This window comes from Glycine max, chromosome 13 (assembly GCF_000004515.6).
Source record: "Glycine max cultivar Williams 82 chromosome 13, Glycine_max_v4.0, whole genome shotgun sequence".
NCBI lineage: Eukaryota > Viridiplantae > Streptophyta > Magnoliopsida > Fabales > Fabaceae > Glycine > Glycine max.
The window spans coordinates 34,519,278-34,540,452 of record NC_038249.2 but is presented as its reverse complement, the minus strand read 5'-3'; the positions used below and the strand labels follow the sequence as shown (position 1 = coordinate 34,540,452).

Below are 21,175 nucleotides of genomic sequence, written 5' to 3'. Positions count from 1 at the left end.
TCATAATCAATTTTTCAATGTAAATTCAAATATCTAAAATTTTACCAAATAATAATGTTCTTTGTTTAACTTGTTTAAATTAAGATGAAATATAATGAAACATGATAGAAGCATAAAAATGTGAAACTAATTTGTTTTCAACATTTTATACAAAAATATTATAATAAAATAATTTTATTTCATTTCTTTTTGTTCTGCTATATATTAAGCATTCAAATTCAAAGTAATTAAAAATAAGAGTTATATCAACACTAAAATATCAATTTGATTCATGAATAAAATATGATGAATAATTATAATTTATATAATTAAATTATTGTATATAAAAAATATTTACTTCATACTTTTTATAAATATTGGATGAATTTGTTTAAACTTAAAAATATTAAAATAAATTTTTATATAAGCATTTTTTGAAAATAAACAAAAAATTATTTTTTTAAACATAAACAATTTAGACAAATACACTAAGAAAACAAAAAAACTACTCATTTTATTAAAGTAAACATTTATTTTAACAAAAGATTGAAACAAAGTGAGGATTAAAATGTTAAAAAATAAAAAATTAGTAAAAAATTTACAAACTATGGATGTAAATTATAAGCAATATGTTTATCGATTAATTATGGATGTAAATAGTGAGTTGGAGTTGGTATGGAGTATACGATTGTTTGATCTTTTTCTAACTTAGTCAATGATGAATTTCTCAAGGACACCAAGCTCGATCAACCATATCAAACATATGTCAAGCGTCATTTATGGTTACCAAATACTAGTACTTTGGTGTTCTAAAATAATTATTGACATTTAAGGTTCCGTGTAAAGATTAAAAGAATAGGCACAAAAAATTTTAACATGAAAAATGCATTTTTAAAGCTCCTAAAATAATATTATTTATTTTGAAATATAATTACTTATAAAGTTTTTTACCTCTTGAAGATATTATTTTTTTGTAAAATAATAAAAGCATTATTGATAAAATAGTTCAATAAAAAATTTCTTCTTGTTTTGGTAAAAAATGAGTTATTTATATTTTTTTTGCTGAAATATTTATATAATTAATACTGTCTAAATAAAAAATGTTTTCTTGCACGATCCATTTCATATCAACATTTTAAAACTGTTGCCGTCAAATTTTCGGTTAGCAGCTATGTGTCTTTTCTGTTTTTAAAATTATTCTTCTAGTTTTTTTTCTAACGGAACATAATTCTTCCAGTTAATCATTCATTTAAATGCATTTGTTTTTACAAAATAGATATCGAAAGTATTTAATTAACTTAATTGTTTATGGTACAAGTCATTTTAAAAAACATTGTAATAATATTAGCTCCTTTTTTTTAAACGATATTAGCTCCTTTTTTTTAAACGATATTAGCTCCTATTTGACTTCTCAGAATATTTTGTTTCTTAAAAACCAATATTTTGAGATACAATCAAAATACAAAAATAATATTTAAGTAATAAATTTTCTTTATAAATAAATATTACTCCAAATATTTTTCATTATTTTAATATAAAAATAATCTATTAATGATGAATCAAACTTAAGTTATTTAATTTTTGTCGCATATATTATGTTATAATATTTATAATTTTTTTGGTGTTAGTATAATATTAATATTTATTTATAGATTATTGATGGATTTTCACTTTTTCTTTTGTATTATTCACCGTTAAGTATTTAAAAAGTACAAACAAGTTTAGTGGCACGCTCAACCTCCGTCAAAGCAAAGAAACAGTGTTTCATCATTTGGGTTTCGCAGAAGAGAGAGAAACCCATTTCTAGAGAGAGAAACTCGCAGTCGCAGACATGTCTTCCTTCGATGCCTTCGCCGACGACTTGAACGTCAACTCTTCTTCCACTCGCCAGCACGACGATGACGAGGACAACTTCTCTGGCTACGGCGGCTACTCCTCCTTCACCGGAGGATTCTCCGCCGACGGAGATGTCGCCGTCGATCACTCCGCCGCCGCGTCGCCGGAGATCTACGGCTTCACTGATTCGAATCCCGCTTACTCTCAGTCTCCCTTCGAATCGGCCACCGTAGAGAACGAAAACGGAAACGGATACGGCGACGGCGACGGTGTTTTTGTCTCCGACGGTCCGGTGCTTCCTCCGCCGACGGAGATGGAGCCGGAGGAAGGTTACGCTCTTCGCGAGTGGCGCCGGTGAGTGGTTGTTTGCAATTTCTCTTCCGATCGTGAATTCTTTGGATCTCGCTTGAATCTGCTTAGATCTGTGATGGTTTTGCTTTATTCCAGAAGTTTTCTAGCAAAGTTTCTCGCGCTTGCTTGTAATAAGTTAGGATTATGAATCGGGAGTGGGAAAGCTTGATGATCTTATTTGTAGAAAACAAATTGATGAACTTAGGTTAATACGATTTCACTTGAAGCAGTTGGTTGAGCTGTGGTAAGATATGTAGATGTGATGTTTTGTAGAGATTTAGTGTAACTGTGTTAGTATGCTAGGGAGTAGGGAGGAATTGATTTATATCCACCAATTGTAAGGCTATGCTTCGATGGATTAAGTTTGGAGAATAATAAGGGAGGGGGTGATTGATTTTTCACTCATGGATGTTGGATTTCTATAGTCTATAGTTATTGTGTGGTGAGCTATTTTTTAGGGTAAATTGCATGGCACGAAAAAACATTTAACTTAAGGTTGCGGTTCAAACTGAATTTCAATCCCTGTGCAAATTCGATGATTTTTAGGGTTTGTCTGTGTGCTCAGTTAATTTTATTAGATGTTGGCCAAACAATAATCATTGTTTGACCCCTTGTCCTTTGGAATTAGATAATCAATTGATCAAACTCAAATTGACCCTTGTTGGGCTTTTAGATCAGGCAAGCAGTTTTCAAAGAACTTGAACGATGATAAATCTTGAAGAGGATTGCATCAGATTCTCCTGATCTTGGATTGTTGTGATTGTGTGCTATGGAAGCTATGCTTTATACAATTTAATTTAGTGTGCTTCTTAAATAGATCCCGATGGTTGAATTTTTTATCTCCTTTTCTCTTTCATCCTTTCATGTGCTTTTGGGAGTAGTTGATATTGGACTATCTGGTTATGTTAATAAACTGATTTATGATGTGTAAAAAAGCTAAAAAGGAAATTAACTCTTGGAAATATATGATAATGATAGCAGCATATGTTAGCAGATGCTACTATCAGGCCCCAATACCCCTGAAACATATTTCCACCGAGTTAATGTTTTTGCTTGCCCTGAATAACCTGTTTGTTCTACATTATTTGAATAGAAAAGTGAATTTTCCCTCCTTGATTTATAAGGTTTTACAATGTTCTCTTCTCTCATTCCATGGTGGTTCTCATAGTAGTCAATGGTGTGCTATAGCAGAGTAGTGGAGTAGCCCTAGGTTGGTATGGGATTCAAATAGCAGAGCAGTTTTCAATAGCGGTCATTGTGGGTGTAATAGTGACCAAAATAGCAGCTTTTCTCATATTATGGCAGCGCTACCATAAAAACTCAATTTTATCCCTGGTTCAATGTTATTTATTTATTTTTGTAAAATTGTGATTTCTCCCCCATTTTCTAATGCATTTTTTGCTTCAAAAACATAATAGGATTTGAAACCCTTCTTCCTTGACCATTCCACAAAATGCCTTACCCTTCTCCCCCATTGTTTATCCATGTTCCTTCACTTTACATTCTGCTCATTTTTATTTAATTTGTTTTTTTCTATTAATTTCACAATCATCTTTCATTTTTTGTCTTCATTACTGTATTGTTATTATAAGCTTCTAGATTGATGGTGATTGTGTGCATAAACTTTGACTTTTTATTTATCATGAATTTCCTTAATTTTTTTTGTTTTTTGTTTTTGAGATTTATGTGTAGGATAGATTATTTAGTTGGAATTAATAATGGCTTAGGATAATATGTTTATTTCACACTAATAAAGTTAATACCATTAATAAATTGAATCCAAAAATTATTGTGATTAATCTAAACCTCCTGTTTATATAGTTATAAGAGGCAAAATTAGTTGTGAACTTGATGAAAGAACAATTATTTTCTTAATTTTTCATCTTGGGCCAATAAAGATTAAGATCTATTGCAAGTTTGCTGAATTCGGTTGTTATAAAAAAAAATGTCTTTTGCTTTCCTTGTGCAGTCAAAATGCCATTCAGCTAGAGGAGAAGGAGAAAAGGGAAAAAGAAATGAGATTGAAGATTATTGAAGAAGCTGAGGAGTATAAGGTGGCTTTCTATGAGAAGAGGAAGCTTAATGTTGAGACTAACAAGGTTCAGAATAGAGAAAGGGAGAAGGTAAGTTGCATCATGACATCATCTTTGGCCAGATATATATATATTTTCCTGTTCCCTTAATTGTAGAAAATGAAGTTTGTTTGTGGAGCAGTTATTCGTGGCCAATCAAGAGAAGTTTCACAAAGAGGCAGACAAAGCTTATTGGAAAACCATTGCAGAGCTCATTCCTCGTGAGGTTCCCAACATTGAAAAGAAAAGAGGCAAAAAGGATCAGGACAAGAAGCCATCAATTACGGTCATCCAAGGCCCAAAGCCTGGCAAACCCACGGATCTGTCTAGGTTGCGGCAAATACTGTTAAAGCTGAAGCATACACCACCACCTCACATGATTCCTCCACCACCGGCTCCTGCTAAAGACGCCAAAGATAATAAGGATGGAAAAGAGAAAGCAGCATCAAAAGCAACTGGATCTGCAGCAGAAGGTGCACCTGATTCACAGCCAAAGGATGCCACCTCTAATGGCCTCACAGAAGAACCCCAGAAAGAAGCTCCTGCCACTGAGGAGCAGCCTGCTGCATGATTTTGTCTATGATACTTTGGTTCCCCCTCAATCTTTCTTCTGCCACCCCTTTCTCCACCCTGCAGTCTTTAATGAATCTTTTTGCCCTGCTATTAGTTTCTAATGCTTATCGGTTGCATTTTATTATTATTAACTTTAAGGTTTTGTATGAATTAAATCCATTATTAACAATTATGACGTGGAGATTCAATGATCATGGGTTTAAATAGTACATCCTTTTAGACAGAGTATATGTTGGAATAATTGCTGTCTGGTGGTGTCAAATAGACAAATACAATGTTTAATATTTTTCAGTTGTTTAAATTTCCATTGTATGTACCTGATTCTGGTTTCGTTATTTGTAGGGTAAAATTTAATTTTAGCCATGACTTAATTTAGTTTTAGTTCTTTAAAAAAGGTTAGCCTTTATAAATTTTAATTTGTTTAAAAATATTTTGTATCATATTTATTCATGATATGCAATAGATTGATACATGCATTACAAGTTATTTTGAAATGTTTAACGATATTGTATGGTTAGAGACATATGTTACATTAAAATTAAATTTAACTATATTTATATGGATTAAAATATATTTAATCTTACTTTAGTAAGTAATTAATGGGCATGGGTATATGTTGTATCTTTTATTGGCAGGCATGCCGATCTGTGAGTTGCCTGCCACTTTTCAAATTTCCATTCTGACTGTTTTTGTCAGATGCGAGAGTTTGCACAAGTTGTCAGATGATCGAGACAATGCATGAAGTATTCAAAGCGAAAAATGATCTAGTTACGGTGTTGAAATAATTGAGCTAAAATATTTTAAAGCTAATCAAACTAAAAGTTTAATAAATCTTTTATAGTAGTGTTTGCATTTTTTTTAGTTACGGATGTACACATAGTTTATAATTATATGGATCATAGCACTCATAAAGATGTTTATTTTTTAGTTTTTTTTAGGTACTTCTTTTTGCAGTAAAAAAAAGTCTATATCTTTTTGTTTCGTTGATCTCCTGTTGTTTTGAGTTTCTATTGTATTGGCACTTATCGTTGTTTTTTATTGCTGTTACGGATTTAAGTCATGTACGAACTACAAAACTTATGCTCAGTTATTTGTGTCCTGTGATAGTTTAATAATTAAATAAATTATTGAGGGATTTAAAAAATAATGAATAAGATTAAGATCTACTAATAAAATACTTCGATGCATTAAATGAGGTTTCAAACTATGTCTAGTTGTTTGACTTTACTGAGTGTTAAAGTTTTAGGATTTGACTTATGAAAATGAAAGAATGTAAAAAGTGAAAGTTGAGAATGTATCTTATCTACCATTGATTTAAATAAAAATACCTTATAAGTTTAAATGTTTAATTCATTTTAAATTAATAATAAATGCATTTTTCTTTTTATTTTACATATTTCCTCACTTAAAAAAGACAAAGGCAAAGTCGTGTTACTATTGCATTTATTACCAAGGCACGTGAGAAATAGAAAGCGGCCAGCAACTCAAGTCAACTCAACTAATCTCTCTCTCTCCCTCCGTGATTCAAGCAGCGCTGCTCCCCAATTTCCTACCATAACCAACAAAACTAATTTAAGATAAATGTAAAACAGACATGCTTTGGTTTCAACATGCACTAGCACCAAATTGCTTTCATGCCATGTTATATTATATTCTTTGGAAAAAAATTGAAACAAAATAATAGAAGACTATCACATAATCTTTTAAGAAACAAACATTACTTTTTTACTCCATTTGCAACCCTGCAATTCACATTACCGTGGGGTCACTTGAGTAATAGTAATAATAGAAGAGATAGGGTTTGAGTTATTTCTAGAGGATTCTCCTTCGTTTGTGAAGAATCCTGGCGCTGTAAGTTCTTTCTCATTGAGTTGGATTGCCTTGGATAGCATATCAACAACTTGTATCATCAATGGCCTTCTATTTGCTGCTGACTGTGTGCAGAAAAGAGCAACCTTCATGTACCTGATTACCTCTTCCTCAGGAAATTCTTCCATGTCTTGATCTACAAACTCCAACAATTTCCTCTCTTCATAAAGTTGCCAGGCCTGTTAGACTAAATAATGATCATTAAGTCCAATCCGAAGTTCCACACTTAGAATAACAAACGACATATGTTACAGGGTTACTGATATTTTTAGTCCTTCAAAAAAAATGGGCCGTCTTTGGTTTTAGTTCCACTATTAAAATTATAACGTTTTCATCCTTATATTTTTGAAGTATCCAAACTTTAGTTCTTAAAAGCATAAGCTTTTGCTGTTAGATTTAGGAACTAAAATTTGAGTATTTCAAAAATACACTGACGAAAACTTATGATATTCTAAATTTTGGAGACTAAAACTAGAGATGACTTATTTTTCAAGGACTAAAAACACTGATAACCCTATCTTGCAAATATTTGGTTCAAGAAAAACATTGGAATTAATGTATTATGGTACATGGAACAAGGTAGCTAATGGAAAGAGCAGTTCAGAAACAAGTGGAGTGGAGAGATAATCAATAAACAAGTGGTAGTGAATAATAAGGATATGCTAGGATTTCATAGGCTCAATAATATTAACTTGGATACTTCACAAAACATAAAATGTATAATGTTGCAAAGTAACTCATAAATATAGGAAAGGAAACAATGACTAAGTACCCATTCCAAGAGGAATTTGTGTGATCCTCCCCCGTTTGTCCTTCTGGCACTGCTTCTGCCACTAATTATTTCAAGTATAAGAACCCCAAAGCTGTATATATCAGCCTTCTTGGTTAACTGGCCACCTAATGCATATTCCGGTGCTAAGTAACCTCTTTAGATTAAAACCAAAGCAGGATATAGTATTAGTAAGTTTCATAATCCATAATCTAAGTATAAATTGACCAAATTTTGAAATGCAAATAATTATAAACAAGTGGATAACTTCAAACATCACTATTTTCCAAACAATAAATTGGAGCATACCTAATCCAGTAACTATAAATATAACACAAGTTGTTCCCAAAAAAAACATACGTTGTTCCAGCAATTCTTGTGCTAATGTGAGTGACGTCATCTGGAAATAATTTAGCCAGCCCAAAATCACCTATTTTGGGATTGAAATCTCTGTCAAGTAGTACATTACTAGCTTTGATGTCTCTGTGTACAATAGGTGGTGAAAGTTCTTCATGAAGAAATGCAAGACCCTTAGCAATACCTAGACAAATAGCAGACCTTTTTCTCCATTCTAGTTTCATGTTTTTATTCCTTGTGCCTACAAAAGGATGGAAAATGGAAAGGAAGGTTACATGCATGTTTCAATCTCTCATCTGTATATGATTTAATTTGTGATTTGATAATTTGCACCAAGCATTTGACATATTTACCAAGTAGGGCACTATTAAGGCTTCCATTTTCCACATGCTCGTAGACTAATGTACGACTAGGTCCTTGAATGCAGAATCCAATCAATTCAACAAGGTTTGAATGTTTAACATTTGACAAAGTTTTAATTTCAGTCAAAAATTCGCGAACTCCCTGCTTTGACCAAACTGAGAGAGTCTTCACTGCTATACGCCTTCCATCTCTTAAGGTTCCCTAACAAAATTGTAACATGGGTATTTAGAATGGCTTAACATCAATAAGAGTATAAAATGGTAATATGTGATGCAATGTCTTGGCACCTTATACTCTTCCTCAGCTTAAATAATTTAGCATAGATACAGTGTCCTCAAATTGAATTATTTATTTTTATGGTGTGTATGCATAAGAGAATTAAATTTTAGTTTATTCTGTTTTATTTTGGGAAAGAAATAACCTATTGATATATAAGTACTAGAATGTAGTATGCATATAGTTTTGGACATTCCCCCAGGATCCTAATGTTGAAAACCAAGAGGAAAAAAAAAGAGTACAAGTGTAATGATATTCTTAATATCCCAAAAACAATGTATTGATGTTTTTTCCATTGCAAAGTGTGGAATACTAGCCGATCTAAAATTGGCTTGTACTTCCCATTTTGACTCTCAAAAGTGATATTCAGCAGCATGAGAAATAGGGAGGGGGAGAGATAGACTGCAAATAGCAATAACGAGCAACATAAACCCCTCTGAAGAATTTTAAGTTCAAGTTGCTAACATTCATATCAAGTCCATGGATGAAACTTATATTGGCATAAGTAACCTGAATACCTGGTAAACGGTTCCAAAACCTCCTCGTCCTATCTTATTCTTTGGATTATAATTATCAGTTGCTAATCTCAGTTCTTTATCAGAAAATTGCCTTACATTATCTAGCGGATAGCCTGCACAGCAAAAGAATAAAAACATGAGGCAATATACGTATAGAAATGGAAAGAAATTTTTAAAAAAAATGGTAAGTAAGGAATTCTAGGAAAAGACATTTCCAGTTAAAAACCGTTGACCACAAAACCATTAAAATGATACACACACGTGTGAGTGCTGCTAACCATTAAAACCAATATATATACAATCTTTACCACGCATAAATGATAATGAAATTGTAAAATATAAGTAACCACCAAATCCTCACCATCAATTTCACCAGGAACATAAGAAGGGCGTTTTGCCTTTATAGATTTGGCTCCAAAGCAGCCACAAGTCATAATGATCCTACTATATTGCCGCTATACTCTGCAATTGGCATAATCTTACATTCTAACATAAGCAAAATACAAGTTTTGTACATTTATATCTCATACTATTAAGAGACACAGCCATGTGCTGGCATGGGCACCCCAATAGGAAATTAGACCATGTTTTTAATTTTTTAAGATGGAAAACGGCATGCATGGTGTATTCAAATCAAAGAATCAAACACAAAACTGTAGGATAAAATTCAGTTTGTCTCTTTCTCTCTAATTCTATCAGGAACAGATAACTGACACACACGCACAAAAGTTCAGAGAATAAAACCCATTGCCTTAATATTTGATTTTGATTTTGGTTGAACTTGAACCCAAAAAGATTAAAACTTAAAAAAAACCAAATACAGAAACCTTCTGAGTTTCTAAACAAGTTAAGACATGGGAATTTTTTTTTTCAAAAAAAAAAAAACAAACAGGTGTTAGTTTTGAGATTGAGAAAATGACTACCTGGTCTGGTTGATAAGAGAATTAAGGTGGAAACACAGGTGTAATAATATTAATAGGCCTTAAAGTTGAATGCAGAATGCAGAATCAGAAACCAAAAACTGAAAGGTGATGTAATGTGAAAATAGAGTTAGTTAGTCGTCACATGATTGAAATAATGTTGGATTTAGCCGGCAGCTGTTCATTTATTATTTAAATGAAAATTATGAAAGTGCTGTTTGGTGTAGTTTGTGTCCCAATAAATAAGTCACATATCTCACATGCTGTGACTTTGCCTCTTGCACCGTTCCCACTTGCTCACACTGTTACTGACAGTGACTCTTCCTATTTTTAGTTGCAGCTCCACCTTTTTTTGTTGGGTCAATGCCATCTCCAACCACGCGTATATATGCTTTCTATTTTATGAAATGATTTATGTCATCACCATGCGTATGTTTTACTATGTTTTAGTCTTTTGTTTTTTAGTTTTGTTTAGATTTAGTTTAGTCTTTTATTTTTTGATTAATTCATTTGTAGCTAGTTATTCTTATTAGATTTGGGTGGTTGGTTATGAATGGTCCTATCAAGTATTGCAGGTTATTTAGGCATACTTGGCCCCTCAAGCAAAAGTAAATAAGAGTTAAACAATTAAAAGCTTTTAGCTGCAAGATGTGATGGCAACTATATATTGTAATCAATTATCATCTTCAAATGAAGAAAGTAGTTGTTACTTTTGTAACTATAATACCCCGAAATTCAAAAACACTATTATAAAATAAGCATAACTCAAGGGAGAAGAATGCATACTCTTTTATTGGATGATCATTTGTTTAAATACAGATCTGTTGTAACAGGAAGCAATAATAACGGACTTCCTAAATAATAATCAACCACTAACATAGCTACTAAGTAACAGAAAATAAAACAACTAATCCTAGAAACTTGGTCAAATAATTAGTAGAAAATAACAAACTAACAGGCAACTGTTGATACACGTTCAACACTCCTCCATGTATCAAGTCCAAGTTTCTCTCTTAGTAGCTCAAATCTGCTTCTTGGAAGAGCTTTGGTGAATATATCTGACAGCTGATCTTCAGTCTTGCGATACTTCAAGCACACTGCACCACCTCTGTACATCTCTAAGGAAGAATAATTTGATGTTGAAATACTTCGTTTTTCCATGAAACACTGGATTTTTAGAGATGATTATGGTTGCTTGATTGTCCACCATTACTTCAATAGTTGTATCTTGCTCCAAGTGCAAATCAGTTAGTATTTTCCTTAACCATAAGGCTTGATTAACAGCTGTTGTGGCTGCTATAAATTCTACTTCAGCGGTTGATTGTGCAACAGTTTCTTGTTTTTTGGAACACCAAGAGAACATCCTTGATCCAAAGCTAAAAGCCTGAGGTGTTTTTCATGTCATCTAAAGACCCTGCTCAATCACTATCATAATAACCTTGCAACTTGAAATTTTTGTGAATATAAGTATACAGGTTTTGATGATGCCAAAGTATTCACTTAATAAGCTCTGATTGATTCAAGGTCAAACAAACAAGATCAAGAAAAGATAAGGTCTTAATCCATTTGTTAAAAGAATCTCATATTGATTGATATAGGTTTTGGCCTCAAAGTTTATTTTTGAAGTGTTTTTAAAAAGATTGATCAGTTCAAAATAAGTATTTTTGAACTAGTAATCGATTACCAGGAGTTGTAATCAATTACCAGAGACACATTGCACATGGCTTTTCAAAAGTTTTTGAAATTTGAATTTTTAAATTCTTGTAATTGATTACCAAGTTTTAGCAATTGATTACCAACAACGAGACTTTAGAAAATCCTTTGAAAAGTCACGACTCTTCAAAATTTAAATTTAACTGTGTAATCAATTACCAGAATGCTGTAATCGATTACCCATGAAAGAATTTCAGAAAATATTTTGAAAAGACACATCTCTTCAAAATTGTTTTTGAACAGCCACCAAAGGGCCTATATATATATGTCTTGACTTCAAAAATATTAAGAGATTTAAAAAAAAAAAAGAACCTGATTATCAAATTCTCTAAAAAACTACTATTTGGTCAAACACTTACAAATCAATTGAGAATTCTTCTAAGATTTTTAATTTGTATCATCTGCTCAAAAGGAGAGAAATCTTTCTATACATCTTATAAACACAGTTGTAATTAAGAGATTGTTCGTCTCTTGACTTGTGAGAACCCTGAACACAACGGTGAGGGATCCCAAGGTGTGTTTAAAGGTTGTAAAGAGTTTACAAAGATAGTGAAAAATCTCAAATGAATTACTTGAGGACTGAACGTAGGCACGAAAAGTGGTCGAACTAGGATTAAACAAGTTTTCAATTCTCTCTATCCTTATCTCGGTTATTTTTATTGCACTTATTTTGTCTTGCATAATTGAAGAGCATTATCGAATTAATTGCATCTTCATCTTTTATATTCTGAACCTATCACATATTTTAAAAAGGGAATTAAAACTTGTTAATCGAAAAAATTCTTTAAAACTTAATTCACCTCCTCTTAAGTTATTGAGGCCACTTGTTCAACAATTTTGTGATTGACTAAATTTCATGCCATAATTTAAGGTCTCCTGGACATACCTTAGCACCCTTTTTGCTGCTTTCAAATGGGATTGTTTTGCATAATTCATCAATTTTGAAAGTACATTTACAACATACAAGATATTTGGTCTTGTTGTTGTGAGATACATTAAGCAACCAATTAAACTTCTGTAGAGTGCTTCTTCTACTTGTGTTCTGAACCATCATCCTTGCATAAATTCTCCTTTTGACACATAGGAGTGTTCACCCTTTACAATTCTCCATGTTGAATTTCTTCAGGATCTTCTTTGCATACTTCCTCTGACAGATGAAAATATCACCTTTGTTCTGCTTAACCTTCATACCAAGGAAATAGGACATTTCTCCTAGGTTTGTCATCTCAAATACTTGCATCATATCATCCTTGAACTGTTGAATAAGTTCAACATTACTGCCAGTGACTAAAAGATCATCAACATACAAAAGAGATCACAATGAAGTTAGCTTGATCACCTTTGATGTATAAATTAGATTCATTAAGACTTTTAACTAAGCCTAGTTTTGATAAGTACTCATCAATCCTGTTGTACTGGGCTATTGGGGCTTGTTTCAAACCATACAAAGCCTTTTTTAATAGATAGAATTTGTCCCCATGTCCTTTCATAAGGAAACCTTCATGTTGCTCAACATAGATTTCTTCCTCCAAAAATCCATTTAAGAAAGCTGACTTGACATCAAGTTGGCAGATTTTCCATCCATTTTGTGTTGCGATAACTAGCAATATCCTAATGGTATCCTGCCTTGCAACCGGAGCAAAAGTATCAAAGAAATATACTCCAAAAATTTGAGCATACCCCTTTAATACTAACCATGCTTTGTGTTTGTTGATTGAGCCATCTGCATTCAGCTTTGTTCTAAACATCCACTTCACACCTATGACTTTTCTGTGTTCAGGTCTTTCAACGAGTTCCCAAGTTTGATTTTTATCAATTATGGCAAGCTTATCTTGCATTGTATCCCTTCATTTTGGATCCTCCTTTGCATCCCAATATCATGTAGGTTCTAGAACTGCTGCATTGCATCTTTCATAAATATTTTAGGGCAATCTAGTGCCTTTCATGGGTACATCATCAATTAGCTCATCTTGATCTTGCAAAGGGCCATCTATTGACATTTTCTCAGTATCATTCTAGCTCCATTTCTCATTCTCCATGAATTACAGACCTCTACTTATAAGAATTTTCCTTGTGTGAGGTTGGAAAACTCTACAAGCTTTAGATACTGAACTGTAACCCACAAAGATATCGGGTTCAACTTTCTTGTCTAGCTTGTCTCTCTTAATTTGAGGCACATAAGTAAAGCGCAAACATCCAAATACTTTAAAAAATTTCAAGAAGGGTTTATAACCATACCAAGCCTCAAAAGGAGTCTTCTCATCTACTGCTTTGGTGGGAAGTCTATTTAGCAAAAATACTGCAGTGTTTGTAGCTTTCGCCCAATATGCCTTAGGTAACTCTTTCTCATGAAACATACATCTGACCATTTCCAAGATTGTTTGATTCTTTCTTTCACTAACCCCATTTTGTTTAGAGGTGTAAGAAGCTGTTAATTGATGTTCAATGTCTGCTTCCTCACAAAACATGATGAGTTATGCTGAAGTGTACTCCTTACCATTATCAGACCTCAAAGCTTGAATCATGCAGCCACTTTGCTTTTTAATCCACTGCTTAAATATCCAAAATAAACTTGCAACCTTTGACTTAGACTTGAGAAAGTAAATCCAACACATTCTGGTGAAATCATCTACAAAGATAATGTAATATTTACTCTCTTTAAGTGAAGTGGTCCTTTGAGGTCCGCCAAATTTGTGTGAATTAACTGCAGCTTCTCTATTGCTCTCCAAGTTGATTGTTTGAAGAGTAATCTTGGTTGCTTGCCATATTAACATGTTTCACAGTTTGGTAATTCAGAATCTAAATGAGGTAATCCATGAACCAACTCCTTTCATTGCATGTTCAACATAACTGCATGATGAAAATGGCCTAATCTTTTGTGCCAGACTTCTATATTATTTATAGTAACTGGATAGGCTGCTTGCTCTTCCTCCAATGGATCAAATGAGAAACTTTTGCCTCTCCTTCTGATATTGAAAATTTCCTTGTCATTGACATCTTTAATCAAACAGTGCTTATTTTGAAAGATGACTTTAAACCCCTTCTCAATCAATTATCCCACACTTAGTAAGTTTTGATGAATATCAGGTACATACAAAACATCGTAAAGTAATTTTGTACCTGCACAACTTTCAATGGCTACAGTTCCCTTTTTTTCAACAGTGATAAGATCACCATTGCCAATTCTAACTTTTGATACCTGTGATTTGTTCAACTCTCTAAAAAGCTCTTGATCGTGGGTCATGTGGTTGGTACAACCATTATCCATTAGCCAACATTCACTTGAGTTGTTGCTTGTAAAACATGTTGCTACAAATAATTGCTCTTCTTCTTGTTGATTTGCAACTTAAGCCACATTCTTTTGTTGAAAATTGCTTTTGCAAATTCTCACATGATGCCCTAACTTGTTGCACTTTTCACACTTAACATTAGGTCTTCTCCAGCATTTGAAAGGAGGATGACCCATTATGCCACAGTGCTTGTAAGGAGGAAATCCTTTGTTGTTTCCATTATTGTTGCTAATGTTAACTACTGCTTCTTGGGTGTTGAAATTTTTCTTCTTGTATTTCTTCCACTTGTTTTTCTCTCCTTGGTTAGTTTGCAATTTAGCTTGTAATGCTCCTTCCACAGAACCCTCAACCTTCATTTTTCTTCTTTGTTCCTGGGCTGGTAAAGCATTTACAAGTTCTACCAAGGTATGTTTTGACAGATCTTTAGTATTCTCCAAGGATGTAATAGTAGTCTCAAATCTTTCAGGGATAGTCACCAGTATTTTCTCAACTATTCTTGAGTCGGAAAAATTAGAACTAAGCAATCTTACTTTGTTAGCAATGCTAAGAAGCTTGTTAGCATACTTTTTAATTGTTTTGGACTCCTTCATTTTTTGCATCTCAAATTCTCTAACCAGATTTAGGGCTTGCATTCCTTTAATCCTTTCATCTCCTTCGTATTCATTCTAGAGGAAACTTCAAATTTCATATAGTGATTTAATGGTCATGATTCTAGTGAAAATTTCTTATGAGACAACAACAAACAAAGTAACTCTTGCCTTTAACTTTCTTGCTTTCCTTTCTTTTTGATTTTTTATCAGAGCTATTGTTGGATTAGTTGGTAAGGGAAGAACTTTGTAGTCTTCCTCAATAGCTTCCCAGAGATCATTTGCCTCTAGATGTGTCTTCATTCTCGCTGCCCAGATTTGATAATTGTCACCATCAAACATAGGTGGTGCTAGTGCTGTATATGATGTTTTGGAATCCATTTATCAGATGAATTGAAGCAAGATATTTAGGTTTTTTTGTGATAGGTTTCACTCAGTTCACTCACAAGTCATTCTTAAGAAGAAGGTTGTAGATACCAATTTGTTGTAAAATAAGCGTAACGCACAAACTTAAGGGAGATGAATACATACTCTTTTATTAAATGATCATCTGTTTAAATACAAATTATTGTAATAGAAAGAAACAATAATAACGGACTTTCTAAATAAACACTAACATAACAACTACTAAGTAATAGAAAATAAAGCAGCTAATGCTAAAAACTAAACAATTAGTAAAAAAATAACAAATTAATAGGCTGATACACGTTCAACAAACACATAGATGCTATATTTGATGGTCTTCCAAAGGATTACTATGGTTTTGTAACCTCTATTCTCGTTGGTTTAAGTCATACTCATCAATACCTCAAATGTGGCCTTATACATGGCATAAGAAGATTAAAGAAAATTAGAGGAACATGATGTTTTGACGACATCGTTACTGATATTGGTACATATGCAATAGATATCAATGTCAGGTATGTGGCAAGATTGGTCACCTAGCTTGCTTTCTATTGCTATCACAAATGTGATTAACAATTCCTTAATCCTAACTCGGTTTATAACTTTGTTACTCAAGAACACGGTGGTAATGTGAGCAATGATAGGAGATATTAAGTTAATTAATTCTGATAATTATTACTTTTAATCAAAATAATTACTGTACTTAAAAGTTACAAATAAAAACACAAAAATAGTTACAATTAAATTTCACGGGTCATTGAGTTTCACATAACTGAACTGATATACTTCAAATTAAAAATGAACAAGTTTTATTATGTTAATTTAAGTTCATTTTTTTGCACATAAACGAACTCAAATCAATTTAATTAATCTGATTTGTTTCTATATATTTCGTTTGTTCTTTCGTATTGCTTCAAAACAGTTCAACCCTTTCATTGAAGTTTCAACTTTTTGTGCACCTTAAGATGTCCACCTAATTGGATATAGTCGAATAACATAACATCATATAAATTTCAAACGAAAAGAAGGAACATGTGACTTTTTGTGTGGACATATTTTCTATACAAGGAACTGACGAAATATACATTTTCATTATAAAGTCCAATTAACCTATATCTTTGACTAATAAGATTATATGGAATTCCCGTGAATGCTGAAAATAACATGCAGATTATCATCAACTCTTTGTTATAGGAAGAGAGAATTAGAAGAAAGAGATAAGGCGTTTTCTATTTTAAAACATGTCTTCTGGTGTTTTGGAATGGTGGAGCAATGGGGGAAAATGACGTTGCGTCCAGTTTCAAATTAATCTCTTCAACTTGACAAAGATAAAAAAAAAAAAAAAAAAACAAAAACAAAAAAAGAACTAGAAAATAGAGAATTTTTTGTGTAGTGATTAAAGTACGTAAGTTGTTACTTTAATTTTATTTTTATTAAATTGTAAGGATAATAACATAATCATTTAACATAATTATTTTTTATCCAATTAAATAGATGAAGAAAGAATTTAACTTATTTTAATGTATTTTATTTCTTAATTATCTTATTTTCAATAGTTTAAAATATACTTATTTATTATTATTATTATTATTATTATTATTATTATTATTATTATCTTTTTTTTCCTTGATAATTAACCATGCTATTTTTACCCTATTTCTTTCTTCGTAATTCTTGTTACTACATAAGTCACTTGATTAATACATAATCATTATTCAGACAATTTTTAGCTATAAATTCTTAAGTTATTACATAAAGCGCGTAGAATAAAATCAACTAAGTTTACCTATAAGAAGAATATCTGAATGGAAATAAAAGCATAAAGGCTGCTAAAGAACGCACAGGGCAAATGAAAAGGTATATAAATGAAAAGTTACAAAAGAAAGACAACAAATAAAATTATAAAGGTTTTTTCAGCCAAGGAATGCTAACCACACTAAAGCTGTTGAGATTTCAACCAGGTTGACACCCCAACTACTAAAGGACTAATGCAGCAAACCAAGAAATTCATTAACAAAAGAAAAGGAACAAGAGCAACATAACCAAAATCATGGGGGACATAAAAACCAAACTCATGAGCAAAACTAAGAAAACCTGTAATTAGGTAAACCTATCTTGTTCCTATTGAGCTCTGCTGCCAAAGAAAAAGGGGTTAGAATCCCACCAGTAGAACCCAAGCATATCTGCACAAGTATTGTCTTTCCTATAAATATATCCAACTACAAAAATTGAAATATTTAGTTAAAACTATTCAATTCAGCCATCTATTCCTAAGAGAATAAGGAATCAAAGAAACATCAGCAAAAGCTTGGACCTCTAAAGTTGAATCATATTCCAACCAGAGATTAGACCAAATAAGTCTGTTAGCCAACTCAAAATGGTCTGACCACTCCCATGACTTCAGCAAAAGAAGGGCTCTAAGTGTCCAGAAATTCAGCAAAAAAACCTTGAAAAGAGCCTATGTGATCCCTAAAAATGTCATCACAACCTGTCATATCAGAGCAATCATAAGTTGAGTCATCCACTCAGATAAAAGATAAAATGTTGAATGATATAAGATATATAAAAGGAAAAGATATTTATAAAACAAAGGTTTGTGTTAATTTGATAGATGTTGTGATGATTTTTTTACTACAGTTTAAAATTGTACACTTAGTACTATTTATAACGTACTCTAAATTAAATGTTAAATTTCAACAATTAAAAAAATAATACTAAATGAAATATAAATGGTTCCAGACTACATTAGCTAGAGGACTATCCTAAAAACATTAATTAAGAAAATAATAAATGAAATATAAATTTTATTAAAATTTACAATAAAAAATGAAAGTACATTAATGTTAGAAAAAAATTCATTGTTGATAAAAAAAAATGTGTATGAAATACTAGTATTTGTTAAAAAATATTTATCACCAAATGGATGAATTGACATGAGATTGTTATATTTAATTCAAATTTTGGAATTCAGATTTTAGATTTTACATATACAATACATTAAAATACTTTAAAAAATAATTTTACTATTTATAATTATTTATTCACTTTAGGTTATATTTGATACTATTAGTTGAAAAATTAATTTTTTTTCTTAACATTTTGGTTCATGGTTCAGTAGGAAAAAAAGAATTTTAATTAATTTAAAATTCAATTAAAAGATAAGTAAAATATGATTAAAAATTATTTTTATTAAAATTGAACTTGAATAATAGTCAAATGATCTAATCTTAATTTCAATAAATTAATTATTTGTGATCAATTAGTTCCTTGGTTGAAAAAACTAGTTAAGTATGCGCTTGAATTAGATAAGGTAATTACCATTTAATGTTATCCTTAAAATATTTATATCGTTCAAAGTACATTTATCCCATAGCCCCCATTGCTGTTTTTATATATAATCAATTCATGGGATACATCTACGATGCGGAGATCATATATGTGCGTGGTCAAAACTATTTGGTCAAGTGAATTGATGTCCCTCAAAATCAGCTTTGAATTGACACATTGTAAGTCCAAGAAAATAAAACGAATTTGCAATACATTCCTATTAATTACGCTATCCATCACATTATTAAGAATGAAATAAAATGAGGGGCCTCAAATAGAAAGAACCCGATAGAGAAAATGCAAACTCGATGGATGCAGAATAGAACTGCAAAAGTCTACGACCAGTAGAAAAAATCTACGTACGTATCATTTGTAATTAATACCAACCTTTTTGCATCATTGAGTTAGCACGTACTTTGCTTTGAGTCGATGGAGAAGTTGTAAAAAAATGCCAACATAAAATTAAATAACAAAAACAAAACCGAAAAAAAAAAGGGTACTGATGCTAAGAATTAGAGAATGATTATGGAAGCAAAGGTCGGAAAAATATCATGGAAGACAACATTTTCACAGTTAATCGAGATAAAACGTGGGAGGGGTGTTTAGTCTAACACCGATCAAATTGTGTGTAATATGCACTGTAAATTATATATATTGACATCTCTCAAAATTTGATTAAATTCTTTCTGGCACTCCTTATTTTTCTATTCCTAAATTAACTCTTTTGAATTGTTTAAAACATATTATTATTATTTTTTACAGAATTTCAAAACATTAACTATACCGTGTAGGTTGTTATAAATATTGAAAAACACGAGATTATGTGTAATATGAACAAACTTTGAGTATAAATATTTTTTTAAGGTGCAGTATAATTTACTTTTAAAAACGATATATACTAATAATAATAATAACATTCTGAAGACAATATAATTTATTAAATTCTAAAATAATAGCATACTCATAATTACAATGACTATATAATTTAATTTAAATTTAAAAATAATAATAATTGTGATAATTTAACTAACAAGTGGTTAGTTCAAGTTGTAATAAGTTCAAATCTTTTAAACAAATAATTAAGATTCAAATATTTATGAGTAAATGACATCAATCTTCCTTAGGATAGTCCAATGTAATATTTTTCAAATTACATAAATCTCCCTTTTATTTAAGAGCTACACTAACCTCCTTTATGATAGTCCAATGTAATGTTTTTCAACCAACGGGGTGTCAATGTATATCACAATTTTGAAAAGCAAATGGAACTTCCCGGTTCAATCGGGAACTAGCCTGATAATGGATCCATACATTCTAAAAATCAGAACATTTTCAGAACCAATGAGAATAGGTAAATATTATATCCTATTTTTTAGATCCTTTTTTTTATACTAATTTATAATTTATAATTTTTTTAAAAAAAATTTATATTATTTTATTGCTTCAAAATATTATATAGCTAAATTATTAGTTTGGTCCTCTAATTTATTTTCACTCTTCTATTTGGTCCTCTAATTATTAAATGGTTCAATTAGATTTTCTAATATTTTAAAATGGTTCAATTAGGCTCTCTTCCGTACAAAGTGGAGTTAACAGTGTCAATTTTATCTTTTATGATAGTTAAAAACCGCTAATAACTAATTTTCATGTATTAACAATTTCAAAACCACCACTAATTGTTTTTAAATGAAAAAACACAAATTAGTTCTTTAAAATAATGAATATATCATATAAAACCTTAACCAAATCCCAAATCAAATCTCATATCATGACATGTGTGCCTAAGGTTGGACAGAAGAATTTAACTAAACTGTTTTAAAAAAATTAGAGGACTCAATTAAATCATTTAATAATTAAAGGATCAAATCGAACATTAAAAATAAATTAGAAGATCAAAATAATAATTTGACTATTATATAATATTAAAAATATAAAATCAATTCAATTGCGATTATATCATTAAACCTTGA

General features: G+C 31.3%; 2 protein-coding genes across 3 annotated transcripts; one reads left to right on the top strand and one right to left on the bottom strand.

Moving 5' to 3' along the window:
- Nucleotides 1-1,705: 1,705 nt before the first annotated feature.
- Nucleotides 1,706-5,180, top strand: LOC100813474 (uncharacterized). Its single transcript, NM_001254187.3, has 3 exons — nucleotides 1,706-2,169; nucleotides 4,136-4,289; nucleotides 4,381-5,180. Exons 1-3 carry the CDS (start codon nucleotides 1,811-1,813, stop codon nucleotides 4,807-4,809), a joined length of 942 nt encoding a protein of 313 aa, NP_001241116.1. The 5' UTR covers nucleotides 1,706-1,810; the 3' UTR covers nucleotides 4,810-5,180.
- Nucleotides 3,028-13,434, bottom strand: LOC100814014 (receptor ser thr protein kinase). 2 transcript variants are annotated; one of them, NM_001254352.1, is made up of 13 exons: nucleotides 12,936-13,434; nucleotides 12,691-12,883; nucleotides 12,483-12,651; nucleotides 10,990-11,267; nucleotides 10,701-10,796; nucleotides 10,474-10,543; nucleotides 8,964-9,161; nucleotides 8,160-8,370; nucleotides 7,810-8,047; nucleotides 7,453-7,606; nucleotides 6,713-6,859; nucleotides 4,557-4,581; nucleotides 3,028-3,062 (listed from the first exon to the last, which is right to left on the bottom strand). In NM_001254352.1, exons 1-13 carry the CDS (start codon nucleotides 13,432-13,434, stop codon nucleotides 3,028-3,030), a joined length of 2,313 nt encoding a protein of 770 aa, NP_001241281.1. The 2 variants fall into 2 exon arrangements, with proteins under 2 accessions (NP_001241281.1, XP_014620696.1); XM_014765210.2 differs by lacking the exons at nucleotides 3,028-3,062; nucleotides 4,557-4,581; nucleotides 10,474-10,543; ... (3 more) ...; nucleotides 12,691-12,883; nucleotides 12,936-13,434 and adding an exon at nucleotides 9,325-9,880 and having other exon boundaries at nucleotides 6,382-6,859; nucleotides 8,964-9,076.
- Between the last annotated feature and the right edge of the window lie 7,741 nt (nucleotides 13,435-21,175).